The sequence below is a fragment of the Megascapheus bottae genome, chromosome 27 (genome assembly GCF_031878675.1).
Source record: "Megascapheus bottae isolate mThoBot1 chromosome 27, mThoBot2.hap1, whole genome shotgun sequence".
Taxonomy (NCBI): Eukaryota; Metazoa; Chordata; class Mammalia; order Rodentia; family Geomyidae; genus Megascapheus; species Megascapheus bottae.
In genome coordinates, this window is record NC_143535.1 from 22,183,237 (window position 1) to 22,199,330 (window position 16,094).

Genomic DNA, 16,094 nt, shown 5'->3' on the forward strand with positions numbered 1-16,094 from the left:
CGGAGCACATTCTGCTCAGCTTCATTCATCCCCTGTGCTCACTGTGTACTACGCATGTGTTCCATGTCCTTAGAGATTTGTGGTTTTGGAGTTTGAACTCAGGGCCTCACACTTGCTAGGCGAGTGTTCTATCACTTGAGCCATGCCCCCAGTCCTTTGTTGCTTTAGTTATTTTTCAGAAAGAGTCTCATATTTTTGCTTGGGCTGGCCTCTATATGTTTCTCTGTGTGTGGGGGGTGGGTACAGGGGGGGATGGGGGGAAATCACAGTTACACCTACTATGCTGGCTTGTTTGTCATTGTGGGATATTTCTCACTGCCCCCAATCCACAGGCCTCTAACCACAAATCTGGAGATCTCTATCTCCTAGATAGCTGGTACTACTTAGAATTTGTGTTATATGCTTTTTGTGGTTGTGGTAAGTGCTGGAGAGGCTAATTACATGCACTCTTCCTATATACTCAGAGCTCTGAAATTTATTGAGACAGATTTTTATCATATCATTTGTGCATACATGGGAGTGAAATAAAGTGACTATGCAATTCCTAAAATTTCTTCTCAGAGCTTGACTCTTGAGCATCCTCTCAGCATTTGTGGCACCAGTAATTTCCCACTCAAGGTCATTCTCTTTGCTATCAAGAGGGTGAGTGATTTGGCATCTCTTAAAAGAGGGCAGACCAGGATCTCCAGGAATCTACTCTGAGCATCTGACACTTACTCTGCATGTACTATTCTGAGGTGTTCTTACCTGGTCCATGGTAGGTCATTCTTGTCCATACATCTCAATAGCAGTAGCACATTAGGCAGGCCTCTGCTTCTTAAAGCGTTTATTCTAATGATGCATTCTTGGTCCCAAGTCAAACTTAAGCCATATTACTGTTTCCATCCCTTTCAAATTAGAGTGTAGTCTCTTTCAGGATACTTAAATTGGCAATTGGCCTCAGTGTGTGCCATGCCAACAATGCAGTTGTTCAGTCGAAGGCAGTACATGGATAGTAATGACTGCAGGATGTCACTGAGGGTGCAAGCTCTCCTATGCAACAATGTTAAAATGGGAAGTGTCTCACCATCTTGAGGAAACCATACAGATTGTTAATTCCTCCATTCTGGGAAGGGAAAATCATTATAAGTTTAATAATAATAATATAATTATTCCTAAATAGCATCTAATATTTATTTAAATAATTATTGTATTATCATATAATGATATAATTATTGCTATTATCATAATGTTAAACACTTTAATCATTAAAGTCTCAACAATTTAGTAATCTTACTATTATTATGAGAGCGCATGACTCCTGAAATCACAACTACTAAGGTATGGTAGATTTGGAGTTCAGTATCCAGATGTATCAGATTTTAGAAGTTACATTTCTCACTATACAGCGTTGTACAGAAAAAATAAGTAGACTAGTAGACTGGAAGCTTCAAGAAGATAAGGATCTTTTTTGGGGGGAAACAATCTGGCTATGTTCCTCAGGCAGTCCTTGAACTCCTAGACTCAAGCTGATTCTACTGCCTTATGTGCCACTATGCCACATTAGTTTTCTTTGTTTCTTTTTTGCTGATCATGGGGCTGAAGTTAGGGCCTGGACTCTGTCTTTGAGCTCTTTTGTTCAAGTATAGCACGATACTTCTTTGTTTTGCTTTGGTTCTTTTTGCAGTCCTGGGCTTGAGCTCAGGGCCTGAGCACTGTCCTTGGGCTTTCTCAGGCTAGAGCTCTACCACTTGAACCACAGCCCCACTTTTGGCTTGTTGCTATGTATGTGGTATCAAGGAATTGAACCCTGGGCTTCGTGCATGCTAGGCAAGCACTCTACCACTAGCCGGCTAGCATTCTACTACTTTTGAGACAGTTCCACTTCCAGTTTACTGGTTGCTAATTGGAAATAGGAGTCTCAAGGTGAACTTTCTGCCTGGGCTGGCTTCAAACTGAGATCTCAGCCTCCTGAGTAGCTAATTACAGTATAAGTCACCAACACTCAGCTTCACTTCTGTTTGCAATGTAGTGATGTATTTTTTTTTTTTTAATTCTGGATTTTGAACTCAGGGCTAATCATGTATAGTATCGGTTGCATTTGATTACTTGGGCAATCAAAAAACCAAATTTGAGAAAAAAATTCTCAAATTTCTTTACAGGAAGGGCTTAATATGTCTTTTGTGGTATTTCTGCTAAAAATTATGTCTTGCATCTCACCATGAAGAAACATGAGACAAGTTGAGATCGAAGAACGTTCTGGAAGGTAAGTGACCTGGGTATTTCACACATGTGAAGGGCATAGAAGGGTAAGAAGGAACCATTGAATTGAAGGACCCTGAGGGGACATGACAATTGAATGCTCATGTACAATACCAGATTGGACCAAGGCCAGAAGGAAGTGTCTCTTTGGCTATCAAAGATATTAGACAAATGAAAGAATCTGAATGAGGCTGGACCAAGGCCAGAAGAAAGTGTCTCTTTAGCTATCAAAGATATTAGACAAATGAAAGAATCTGAATGAGGTCTATAAGTGAGGTAATATTTCTAGTGAATTTCCTAGTTTTGAGCATATCACTATGGTTATGAGAAAAATTCTTAGTTTTCCTTATATGAGACATGGTCTGATTTTATAGTTACTAAATCTTGTATCCTTTTGTTTAATTTTAAAGTTATTTTCATATGAATATTTTTCTATTAATATTTATTCCTAAATTCCTTCCTTTCTCCCTCTCTCCCTCCCTCCCTTTCTCTCTCTCTCCTCCTTCCTTCCTTCTTTCCTTCCCCCCCTCTTTTTTTTTTTTCTTATAGCAGCTTTAGCTGGGCACCTGTATCTCACATCTGTAATTCTAACTATTCAAGAGAATGAAATCTAAGGATTGAGGTTCAAAGATAGCTTGGGCAGGAAAGTTCATGAGACTTTTATCTCCAGTTAATCACCGGAAAACCAGCAGTGGCACTGTGACTGCAAGTGGAAAGCCCTAAATTCAAGCCCCACAAATGACAATAAATAAATAAATAAATAAATAAATAAAGGCAGGGATCGTGGCCTAGTGGTAGAGTGCTTGCCTAGCATGCACAAAGTCCTGGGTTTGATTCCTTGGTACCACATGCACAGAATAAAAGCCAGAAGTGGTGCTGTGGCTTAAGTGGTAGAGATCTAGCCTTGAGAAAGCCCAAGGACAGTGCCTAGACCCTGAGTTCAAACTGCAGGACTGGCCAAAAAAAAAAAAGAAGCTTTTTGAGATAATTTATATCTTATATGAACTTTGTCTTGAGTGCCTTTTTAACTATTCTTAAAATAGTACTACGCTGTAAAGGCAGTATTTTTTCTAATTATCAACTTTATTTGGGTATGATTTTGATCAATTTTACCTGTATTGATTGTTTTTTGAGATAGTCTTGTTATGGAAGTGCTATCCTTGAGCTCATTGTCTTCTTGTCTCAGCCTTTGAGTGCCAGAATTGCAGGTCAACTATGCTTATCTGGTCGAAGATTTTTTTTTTTTGCTAGTCCTGGGCTTTGAACTCAGGGCCTGAGCACTGTCCTTGGGCCACTTGAGCCATGGCATCACGTCTTGCCTTTTCTATGTGTCTGGTACCTATGAATCAAACCTGGGTCTTCATGCATGCTAGGCAAGTACTCTGTCGATAGACCAAACTCCTAGCTTGATTTTTTTTTGTTGTTGTTGTTGGTGCTTGTCCTGGGGCTTGAACTTAGGGCCTGGGCACTATCTCTGAGCTTTTCACTCAAGGTTATCCCTATATTGGTAGCTCTGTAGCTACCACTTGAGCTATAGCTCTACTTTTTTCTAGCTTTTTGATGGCTAATTGGAATAAGAGTCTTACAACTTCCTGCTTGAACTGGCTTTGAACCATGATCCTCAGATGCTGAGTAGCTAGTTAGGATAGCAGGTGTAAGCTATCAGTGTCTGGCTGATGACTGTAACACATATGGCCCTGCATCACTGTGTAAGCACTTTCCTAACCCAGATTCAAGAAACACAGTATTACCATTTTTTTCCCCAGAAAGTTCTGTCATGCCCTATTTGTTTATATAATCAGCTGTTGATGGATGTGACAACATTGTTCAAGTTGAATAGGATAGAACTGGCAGACACACACACACACACACACACACACACACACGCACACGCGCACACACATGCGCGCAAAATCAGGGACTGCACCCAGGCCGTGATTTCAAGGCCCAAGACCAGCACAAAAGCCAAACAAAACCTTAGTATTTTATCATACTTAATATAAGAGAAGATCGTTACCTGAATAAGTCTGGTTTGGAAAGTTCCTCCCCCCCCCACCCCCCCCCCCCCGAAAATGGGGTTCCGAAGCTTTTGCTTAGCTTTTGCCAGATCAAGGCTCTGTACTTTCAGGAATGTTGTTTTGAAGTATAGATTTTTTGGGGGGAGGAGTGAGGGGCAGGGAGGCTAATGCTGGGGCTTGAACTCAGGGCTAGCACTCTACCACTTGAGCCACAGCACCAGTTCCATGTCTGGTTTTTTCTGTGTATGGGGAACTAAGGAATCAAACCCAGGGCTAGCACTCTTACTACTAGGCCATGTTCCCTGTCAAGTGTAGATTTTTATACATGTTGATGCTTATTTAGTAAAACTTGATTTGGTTAGTTAGGGGGAAGTGAAGTTTATATTTGTATTTTCCAAATTGTGGCTCCCTGCACCTGCCATCTTTTTCTACTTTTTTTTTTTTGGTCATTTTTGTTATATTATGGTTCATTTGGGGTAGTGCTTACATAGATAGTGTCTAACAGAAAAGACCTTGGGCTACACAGCAATCAGACCTATAATTTAACTGCATTTAACATATGGGAAGCTCCTTAGAATCTCCTGTACTTCTTCCTTCCCTCCTCCTGCCCCTGTACCACCTATCAAACCTGTGGCCTTCCTTATGTTGGACAAGTGCTCCATCATTTGAGCCAGTCCTCCAGCATACCTTCAGTGGTTTTTGTTTTTGTTCGTTTCTTGGTGCCAGTCCTGGGGCTTGAACTCCATTCCTGACCTTCATTTTGCTCAAGGCTAGTGTTCTGCCACTTGAGCCACAGTTCCACTTGCAGCTTTTTTGGTTTAGTGGTGTATTGTAAGTATGTGGAAATGTGACAGTGAAATCCCCTTGTTTAACTAATGTCAGCTAATTTTTAAAAAAGGCCTAAATGTGCAGTGAACCTGAGGAGTACCATAAACCCCTCCCAGTAGACACAGTAGACTCACAGGAGATACATATTAGATACATGTATCTAACAGCAATTGCCTCAAGGCTGCTCTGGCTAAAAAAGCCTGGCTGTTGCCTCTCTCTGAGATCTGAGCATAGCCCAAACTACTGACCCACAAAAATTAGTTGGTTAGGATTTATGATCTATAAATGTTTTGTATTTAACTCAACCATGTTTTTCTCTTTTATTAGGCTTACATTGCTTTAAAAAATGCACTGAAATGCTTAAAACAACAACACAAAAAAAACTCCACAGATTTTCCTGCCCTGGCTGGCTTTTGAACCATGATCCTCAGATCTCAGCTTCCTCAGTAAGCTAGGATTACAGGTCTAAGCCTCCTGTGTCCTGCTCACCTTCAGTTGTTTTTTCTTCTGGTCCTGGGGCTTGAACTCAGGGCCTGAGCACTGTCCTCTGGCTTTCTCTACCACTTGAGCCACATCTGGCTTTTTCTACATATGTGGTACTGAGGAATTTAACCCTGGTCTTGGTACATGCTAGGCAAGCACTCTACCACTAGGCCAAACTCCCAGCCCTCCCTCGCCTTTTTTTCTTTTACCTTCAATGTTTTTAAAGAGTGTTACATTCTCTATGCGGTGGTCTACACAGATACGCATATCCCATAATAGGCAATTCATTGTATTATATGAGTAACTTCTCCATTATTTGGCCCAGATGTGTTGACTTTTAACACAGCTTTTCTTTTTTCTTTCTTTTTGTGGTTGAAGCTATAATTGATTAAAATGTATTCACCTACTTACCTTCTGTCTCTTCACAGGCACAGTGCAGAGAGACTATTCTGTCCTTTATGAGTACACGTGTGCTGGACAGATGACTGTCCTCTACTTTGTGCTGTTGCCGTAGGTGGCCCAGACTTGGAGCTGTCCAGCCGGGAGACGATGGATTCCAAGGATGAAAGCGCTCACGTGTGGCAGACGTCTGCAGAGCATGAGCAGAATACTACACAGGTGAAGGGTGGTCTTTTCCTACTTGCTCTTCTTAGTAGTGTTTTGGCTGGATAGTTTGCTGACAGCTAAAGAAATAATGGTTCCTCTCTAGTAATGAGTGGTTGAGAGGGAGCCAATGTGAAGAACTTGCATGTAAAGAGTAGGAAATATATCAGTACTTTGAATACAGTGAGTCAGAAGAACTTATTCACCACCCCTACCTGTCACCTTCTCTGTAGCTTTCTATCAGAATCAACTTGATGACTCTGCTTTATTTATGCTCAAGCAATTGTTCTTTTCCTTGATGTTATCTAGTATATGGTTTTGATTTTTTCCATGAGTAATAAAGCACAAAGTCTGTTTATAATGTGAGTGGCCCTTTCTTTTCTTTTTAAATTTGAATATAAACCTCCAAGGGCCAGTTGTCCTCTTCTGAGTCACCAGGTTTGGTGGTTTGACTCTTACTCAAATGCCACACTGTTCAGAGATGAACTCTGCTTCTTGAATTGCTCTCAGAACCAGTTGTCTGTTCTTTGGATTCTTACTAAAGGCAAGTTTTAGTGGTTTTTTTTTGGGGGGGGGGATGGATTTGACTTGTACGATGAATTAACAAGTCATATGGAGCTGTGATTTGTAAATGACTAATATATAATTTTTTTTACACATTAGGATAATACATGTAAAGGTTTTATCTAATTTTTCATTAGAGCATATCACCACAGCACTATTATCAAAAATCAGGAAGTTAACCTTGAAGCATTTAAATATGCATATCTTATTTAATTTCAGTAATATAAAGATTATCATTGGTAACGAATTTAAAGTTTCAGTTGGAAAAGTTAAAAACAGCAGTGCTAGAAATAAGATGTAACAATGAACCTTTTGTAATAATAATAATAATAACAACAAAAACAATAAAACAGTACCAGAGATGTTTGCAGGAGATTAATAGAGCACATTACTTTGATCCTTAAATAAATCATTTTAAAATCTACTTTCCTGAAGTTATATATTCTGGTGTATCTTATCTAACACAAAGCAAAACTAAAGAAAATCTGGTTGCAATGATATTTGTGCCTTATCTGTTAATAACCAGACAATAGAAAGGTGAGGTCAGGATCCCCCTCCCTCCCCAGACCTTTTCTTTCTAGTCATTTCTGCTCATAGCCAGGAATCCTGATTCTGCAAACTCTTATTTGCAGAATCTGAGTGAGGAAGGCTTGAATGTCTCATCTTTTGAGGTAATGCTTTTTCTTTTCTTCCTTTTTTATTTTTTTTTTAAAAGAAAAAAACCCAAAACTCTACTGGGGATTGAACCTCTGCATTCTAGAAGCAAGCACTTATCACTTGAGCCAAACCCCTGCCTCCCTTTTTTTAAAAGTATTCATGTTAGTTCAAAACTTTGATGTCAGTGACCAAATCTTGAGTCATAGAATTATAAACCTAAAAGTCACAAAATTATCTTAATGGTAATGAAAGTTGAAAATACATTTTGAGCCTAAATTTTCCCAATATATAAACTTTTTCTTCATGGAAAATCAAATGCATGTAGAGGCTAGTCTCATTGTTTAGTATTGTAGTGAAGTTAGTTATATTTCTGTGGTGTTTGATTACCTACTCTCAAAGCTCTTTTTTCCCCTCTTCTGGGGATTAAGTTAGTTTGTATCATTTTCAGGATCTTTATTCCCTAGTGGAAAAAACTGACATTTAAAAAGGTTAAGTCCAGTCAGTTGCAGCTGGCTCACACCTCTAATGCTCGCTGTGTGGCAGTGAGAGTCTAAAGATAGAAGGATTATTGTTTGAGACGAGCCCGGTAAGAACAGTTCCTCCAAACCCATTCTTAACCTATACCTGGCACAATGGCATGCACTCTGTCACGCCAAGATCATGATTCCAGGCCAGCTTGGTTAGAAAAGCCTGGGAGAGGGGTTGGGAGTTTGGCTTAGTGGTAGAGTGCTTGCCTAGCTTGCACAAAGACCGGGGTTCAACTCTTTAGTACCACATACATAGAAAAAAGCCAGAAGTGGTACTGTGGCTCAAGTGGTAGAGCTCTAGCCTTGAGAAAACACAAGGACAGTGCTCAAAGCCCTGAGTTCAAGCCAGGACTGGCAAAAAAAAAAAAAAAAAAGTCTGGAGACTGTCTCCATGGAGGGGCCTTCCAGTCACCCCAGCAATAACGGGAAGCCTAAAGTAAGTAGCAGGTCAAAACTGTGGCACAGCCCTGAAAAGTGTGACTGTATCCTAAAAATAACAAGTGGGAAACTGAGCTGGAGATATGGCTTACTGGATTTGTCCCAGAGTAGTTAGTTGAGGCTCTGAGTTCAAACTCCTGTGCTGTTAATGAGCAAAAAAAGAAAAAGAAAAAAAGAAAAGAAAAAGTCCAATGCCAAGTCAGTAGAGCAATAAGAATTCCAGCCTAAGAGTGCCTAACCTCACTAGAAGCACATAAATTATTTATTTCCCAAATGTGTACTTTGGTCATCTGCTTCCAGGCCTTTCCATATCAGGCCTTAGGCCCAGTGCCAAGTGGCAGCCTCTGGAATGCAGTCCTCCCAAACCAACCACTCAGAAAGCATTTCACAAAACTCAGTTTCTACTTTAAGCTTTTTTTGAGTTGAAAGGTGCAAAAAATGACTTACTTTGGTGACAGCTTCAATAGTTGTGTAGAACTTCTTGAGAGTATTTCATTAGGGCTGCCTGTTTCTTGTTCTAGCTGGAAAGGAAGAATTTGGTTATTCGTAGTGATTCAGCAGTCATTTCTTCAGTTGCCTCCAGTATGCCCTTGGAGTATGAAAGAACTTGTAAGCAAGAAGATGACCTTATTTTAATATGTCTGTTGCAAGACAGCTTATTAGAAAACAGATTTTTTTTGGGGTGGTGCTGGGCTTGAACTCAGGATCTTGGCACTTTCGCTTAGCTTTTTTGCTCATAGCTGGTACTCTACCACTTGAGCTGTACCTCCATTTTTGGTGGTTAATTGGAAGTAATAATGAGTCTCACAGACTTAAATGTATGTGCTGGCTTTGAACTATGATCCTCAGATCTCCGATTCCCGAGTAATTAGGGTTATAGGATTATAGATTTTTTTTTTGTATGCTCTGGGGACAGCCTGTGTGCTGACCCTGGGCCTCTTTGTACTCAAGGCTAGTATTCTATCATTTGAGCCACTGTGCTACTTCTGGCTTTTTCTGAGTAGTTTCTTGGATAGGAGTCTCACAGACTTTCCTGCCCTGGTTGGCTTTGAACGGCGATCTTTAGAGCTCATTCTCTGGAATAGCTAAGATTATAGGAGTGAGCCCCTGGCACCCAACCAGAATTTTTATAATGTGTTGAAAGTGATTGGTTTTTGAGTCTTGACATTTTTTTCAGATCACAGAATAATACATAGTTTTTTATTTTTGTGGTGGTGCCATGAAGAAATCTGCAATCACTTTTCTAGGATCCATTAACCACCCTCCCAAGGGCTTATTTGCATTAGATATTTGAAGGAAGGCATTCAAGTTTAAGCAGTAATTCAGTGTCTCCCAGTCTCTAGCACAGAATGAATGAAGGTACAATTGCCTTCCTCTTCTACTGGAGGGGTTTCAGAGGCTCAAGTGTGCCTTTGTGAGGTTGGTTTTTTGAGGAGAGCTGCTACCTCACCTCTTTTCTCACCCCAGGTGCACTTTGTTCCGGATGCTGGAACTGTGGCTCAGATTGTCTACACTGATGACCAGGTTCGTCCACCACAGCAGGTGGTGTACACAGCAGATGGTACCTCCTACACGTCAGTCGACGGTCCAGAACACACACTGGTATACATCCATCCTGTGGAAGCTGCACAGGCACGTCAAAGACTGTTTTTAATTTGCTCATTCACTCACTCACCAATGACCCCTGTTTGCTTTTTGTGTGTCATAATGCTAGACGCTGATGATAGACAATACCCATATGTGTGTTTGTGTTCTCAGGGAATTTTTAGCGAACTTGGTAGAGGAAGAGGTGGCCTGTGTATTTAAATCAAGTGCACTAAGGAATTAGAACACTGGTCTTATGTCAAGCTTTTTGTTCCAGTGACTACTGGCTAGTTTATCGCGTTCTGATTTATGGAACTATAACAGAAGCCAAGGTGTTTACTGTAAAATGTGTATACTCCTCCCTCCTCCCTCTAGTGCCTACCACCAAGCCTGGTCTGTTATACATTCCTGTCATGGCTTTTAGTGCATCTTAATTATACACTAAGGATTTCACTGTGGTCTTTCACACCTGCATATATTGTACTTTAATCAAATTACCCTCTCTTGCCATGTACCTTTATTATTCAATAGCTTTTGGTCCCTTATGCCTTCTTCATGTTTAGACACAATATGTATCGATATTAATCACTTTGGAATAATATGTCTGAAGATTTTCCTTTTTAGTTTGCTGTATTATAATCCCACTTACTTTTTTGTTTGTTTGTTTTTCCTTGCTGATCCTGGGGCTTGAACTCAGGGCCTGGGTGCTGTGGACCTTTCTGTCCTCAAGGCTAGCACTCTACAACTTGAGCCACAGCACCATTTTTGTACAACCCCCCCCCCCCCCCCCGGCATGTATGTGGTACTGAGGAGTCTAACCCATGGCTTCATGCATGCCAGGCAAGCACTCTATCCCAAGCCACATTCTGAGCCTATTGTATTTTTTAAATTGAATTCTTTGTTATTATAAAGGTGATATACAGAGGGTTTATAGTTACATGTCAGGTAATGAGTACAATTTTTTTTGGACATTGTCATCCTTTCCCTTACTCTCTCCCAGTTTTTTACTCCCTTCTCTGCCCACGAGTTGTATAATTCATTTTCAGTAGTGTCTATGAATACCACTGCTGCATTTATTCATTGCTGTTATTGTCTGTTTGTAATGATTAGTATTTTAAATTAAGTACTGGTTATGAGGCATTATTTTCTTTTTATCTCTGTTAAGAAACATGTATTTATATTTGAAAGAAGAGTAAATATTATGTTTGTAATACTCTTCTGTATGTTTGTGTATCTCCATCAATTTTTCACTCTCACAATTCCTTGTGAGTATATTTAGTGTGAATGTATGTATTCTTGCTTCTGGCAGTTTACTATATTTTCATGACATGTCTGTCTAATTAGATGTAACATTTAACCTCAGGGTAGATTTTGCTTAGGAATAAAATAGTGAAATGTTAGACATTATCATGGTTATTATTATAGTTGGCTTATACAATCTCTTTTGAGCCATCTGAACAAAAGCCTTTAGCCATGTGTGAGATTTCAACCTTTGCCTTCTTTATTAATGAATCAGCTGTAATGTGAGTTAGCTCTTCCAAGATCTGGTGCTTAGCAGCAGGATAATTTTTTTCCATGTGGGTGATTAGCTGAAAGCTGTTTAAAGATCTACTGGTAAATAAATAAATATTTTCTTTCTATCTAGACTTTGTTTACAGACCCAGGCCAGGTAGCCTATGTCCAACAGGATGCTACAGCTCAACAGGTAAGAGCTAGCCCCTGGGGCTTTTTGTTGTTGGGGGTTATTACTTGATAGTCATGTTCTGAGAATATCTACTGCCATCTTCCTATTCCATCTCAGAATGTGTGTGTGTGTGTGTGTGTGTGTGTGTGTGTGTGTGTGTTGTGCCGTTCCTGGACACTGTCCTTGAGCTTTTGTGCCCAAAGCTAGTGCTCTACCACTTAAGCTACAGTTCCACTTCTGGCATTTTTGGTGCTTGATTAGAAGTAAGAGTCGCACTGACTTTCCAGTCCTTGGATCTCAGCCTTCTGAGTAGCTAGGATTACAGATGTGAGCCACCAGCACTGAGCTTCAGATGCTTGTTCCTTCCCTTGCTCTTTTTTCCCCTTCCTCTTCTCTCTTCCCTTATCTTTTTCCCTCCCCCTCCTTCCTCCTCTTCCTTTTGGGGCTGTATTCAGAGCCTGGGAATTCTCCCTGAGCCTTTATGCTCAAGGCTAGCACTGTACCACTTGAGCCGCAGTACTACTTCATGCTTTTATAGTGATTAATTGGAGAAGAGAGTGTCACAGACTTTCCTAACTGGTCTGGCTTCTAATCCCAATCCTTATGTCTCAGCCTCCCAGTAGCTAGGATTACAGGGGTGGGCCACTGGTACCTGGTAAAATGCTTCTCTCTCTTTTTTTTTTTTTAATAATTTTTTCAATTAAAAAGTTGATGTACAGAGGAGTTACGGTTACATAAGGCAGTAAAGAGTACATTTCTTTTTGGACAGTGTCATCCCTTCTTGCTCTCTCTCAGTTTTTTATGTGCTAAGAACATTCTCTAGTTCTTTCAGTAAAACAAAGAAACAAGAGTTTGGAAACAAGAGTTTTTGTTTCTTTTTTTTTTTTTTTTTGCCAGTCCTGGGCTTAGGCTCAGGGCCTGAGCACTGTCCCTGGGTTTTCTCAAGGCTAGGGCTCTACCACTTGAGCCACAGCACCACTTCTGGCTTTTTGCTACGTATATGGTACTGAGGAATCGAACCCGGGTCTTTGTGCATGCTAGGCAAGCACTCTACCACTAGGCCGAACTCCCAGCCCGAGTTTTTGTTTCTTTTTTGCTGTTTTTGTTTCCTTTTCCTTTTATCTTGTTTGTTCCTTTATATGTCTTTGGGATGGTAAGGGAGTCACAGAGATGGGCCAAAGGGTGAACAAATGTAGCAATGATACTCACTAAACACTATGTAGAAAATGAGCGATACAACTTGTGGGGAGGATGGGAAGGAAAAAGTAGGAGAGAGTAAGGGAAGACATGACAAAAAGAAAAGTACTCTTTTTTTTTCAAAGATTTTATTAACATTGATTTTTATATCATATTTCAAATGTAATGTTTAATGAATAAATATTCAAGAAAGGAATCTCTTTATAATCAATGGTACATAGATTTTAGAACATAATTAAAATTAAACTGAAGGTTTGTATGTTATAGATGCATATTAATCTATGTAATAAAACATTATGTCTATAGAGTATATAGCCCATCATAGATTTTTATGTCTATGTAATTATGTCTGTATCTCCAAGACTGTCTATAACCTTGGATACCCAAATATTGAGTCCTTGCTCTTGTACTGTTTGGATGTAATATCCACATATTAAAGATACCATTCACCTTTTGTTCCTTTGGTCTTGACTTGTCTCACTCAACATGATTTGCAGTAGTTTCATCCACTTCCCAGCAAAAGCCTTTATTTTATCTTGTTTGTTGGCTATGTAGAATTCCATTGTGTGTGTGTGTGTGTGTGTTATATTCATTGCTTGGCTATTGTGAGCCAGTGCAGAGATGAACATGGCTGAGCAGGTGTCCTTATCATATCCTGGGTTATGATGCTCAGGGTAGATGTCCAGGAGTGGTATGGTGGGATTGTAGGGAAAGTCTATTTTTAGTTTTTTCGGGAACCTCCAAACTGCCTTCCAGAGTGGTTATACTAGTTTACATTTCTACCAGCAGTAAAGTACAGTTCCTCTTTCTCCATAACCCCTGCAGCATTTATTTGTCGTTGTCTGAATTCAGAATATTGGCCATTCTAATTGGGATAAGGTGGTATCTTAGGGTTATTTTTATTTGCATTTCCTTTATGACCATGGATGATGAGCATTTTCTCATATGTTTTTCTGCCATTTTAACCTCTTCCTCAGATAAGTCTCTCTTTAGTTCCCTTGCCCATTTAGTGATTGGTTTGTTGGGTTTGGCGGGGATTAGTTTCTTGAGTTCCCTGTAGATACTGGCTATTAAGCATTTGTCTGATGTATTATTGGTAAATTTCTTTTCCCAGTTGGTTGGCTGTCTTTCTTCTTTAGTAGCTATGCCTTTGTGCAGAAACTATTTTTAGGTAGTCCCATTTGTCGAGTCTTTCTCCAATCTGTTGTGACTTTGGGACTCTGTCCGGGAAGTTTTTGCCTGTACCCATGAGTTTCAGTGTCTCTTCTACTCTATTATGTATCAGTTTCTGGGTTTCAGGTCCGATATTGAGGTCTTTAATCCATTTTGAGTTAGTTTCTGCATGGCAACAGGCTAGGGTCAATTTTTAGTTTACGTGTGGCCGCCCAGTTTTGCCAGCACCAATAATTGAATAGGCTGTGTTTGTACCACTGTATATCTCTGGCTCCTTTGTCGAATATAAGTTGACTTTATGTGATTTTATTTCTGGATCTTCTATTCTGTTCCATTGATTTTCTGGTCTATTTTTGTGCCAATACCATGCAGTTTTTGTTATTTTGGCTCAACAGTAGAGCTTGAAGTCTGGTATTGTAATACCATCGGCATTGCTGTTTTTGTCTAGTATTGGTTTGGCTATTCTAGGTCTTTTGTTGTTCCACATGAACCTTTGTATTACACCTTCTATTTCTTTGGGATTTTGATGGAGATTGCATTGAAATTGTATATCAATTATGGCAGTATGCCATTTTCACCCTGTCCATGAGTATGGGATGTCTTTCCATTTCATGGTGTCCTCTTTGATTTCTTTCTTTAGGCTTTTATAGTTTTCATTAAATAATTCCTTTACATCTATGATTAAGTTAATTCCTAAGTATTTTATTCTTTTGGGGGCTATTGCAAATGGGATCATTTTCTTGATTTCTCCTTCTGTTTGTGTATTGTTGGCATACAAAAAAGCTAGTCACTTTTGAAGTTTGATTTTGTAAGCTGCCACTTTGCTAAAGTGGTTTATTAGTTCTAGGAGTTTAGGAGTGTAGTTTATTGGGTCATTCAGGTATAGGATCATATCATCTGCGAATAGGGATAGTTTAATTTCTTCTTTCCCTGTGTGAATCCCTTTAATGTCCTTCTTTTACCTTATTGCTCTGGCTAAGGGTTCTAGCACTATATTGAAGAGAAGTGGAGAGAGTGAGCATCCTTGTCTTGTTCCTGATTTTAAGGTAAATGGTTCTAGTCTTTCTCCAATTAGTATGATACTGATTAGTAGGTTTGTCATATATGGCTTTAATTATTTTAAGGAATGTACCTCCTATTCTTATGCTTTCAACATGAATGAATGTTGTATTTTGTCAAATACCTTCTCAGCATCTAGAGAAATTATCATGATTCTTAACCCTAGCTTTATTAATATGATGTATTACATTAATTGATTTGCGAATGTTAAGCCAGCCCTGCATCTGTGGGATGAAGCCTACTTGATCATAGTGTATAATTTAAAAAATTTGTTTCTGGATTCTGTTGGCTAGTATTTTATTGAGAAGCTTTGTGTCTGTGTTCATTAGAGATTGATCTGTAGCTCTGTTTTTTTGTTGAGTCTTTCCCGGGTTTGGTGATGAGTGTGACATTAGCTTCATAAAATGAGTTTGGTATGGCGCCTTTTGCTTCAATTTCTCGGAAGAGTTTCAAGAGTATAGGTATTAATTCATCTTTAAAAGGCTTGTAGAATTCCGAGTGAAATTGTCTGGACTTGAGCTCTTTTTGGTTGGCATGTCTCTGATTGCTTCTGCTATCTCATTGTATGAAATTGGTTTGTTCAGTTGGCTTCTCTTCTTGGTTCAGTGTGGGTAACCTATATTTATTTAAGAAATTATCCATTTCTACTAAATTTTCCTGTTTCTTTGAATATAGGCCCTGGAAGTACTTATTCAGAAATGTATTCTTTATCTGACTTATATAACTTTTTTTAAAAACATAGAAGCCAGATTCCAGTGGCTCACACCTATAATCCTAGCCACTCAGAGGGCTGAGATCTGAGGATCTTAGTTCAAAGCTAGCTCAGTCAGAAACTCACCCCCCCCCCCCCCGCTTTTTTTTTGTCTTTGGGGTTGAACTCAGGTCCTGGGCATTGTCCCTAAGCTTTTGTACTCAAGGCTAGTGCACTACCACTTTGAACCACAGAGTCACTTCAGGTCTTCTGGTGGTCAAGTGAAGAAAAAACTCTCAAGGATTTTCCTGCTTGGGCTAGTTTTGAACCACAATTCTCAGCCTCTT

The 16,094-nt window shown here is 39.6% G+C and overlaps 1 protein-coding gene and 1 long non-coding RNA gene across 4 annotated transcripts in view; one reads left to right on the top strand and one right to left on the bottom strand.

Annotated features, from left to right (window-relative positions):
* Positions 1–16,094, top strand: part of Prdm10 (PR/SET domain 10) — a 100,834-nt gene that overhangs the window by 22,106 nt on the left and 62,634 nt on the right. Inside the window, exons 2-5 of the mRNA XM_090319747.1 lie at positions 2,142–2,245; positions 5,999–6,188; positions 9,827–9,991; positions 11,589–11,648. Coding sequence (XP_090175873.1) covers positions 6,120–6,188; positions 9,827–9,991; positions 11,589–11,648 — 294 coding nt within the window. The 5' untranslated portion in view covers positions 2,142–2,245; positions 5,999–6,119. The remainder of the gene's footprint in view (positions 1–2,141; positions 2,246–5,998; positions 6,189–9,826; positions 9,992–11,588; positions 11,649–16,094) is intronic.
* On the bottom strand, positions 835–9,981 carry LOC150045762 (uncharacterized). Of its 3 annotated transcripts, none has more exons than XR_016532846.1 (4): positions 9,810–9,981; positions 8,807–8,880; positions 5,982–6,159; positions 835–1,105 (listed from the first exon to the last, which is right to left on the bottom strand). It is a non-coding gene; the product is annotated as an uncharacterized LOC150045762 (long non-coding RNA). The 3 variants fall into 3 exon arrangements; XR_016532844.1 differs by having other exon boundaries at positions 5,982–6,253; XR_016532845.1 differs by having other exon boundaries at positions 5,982–6,313.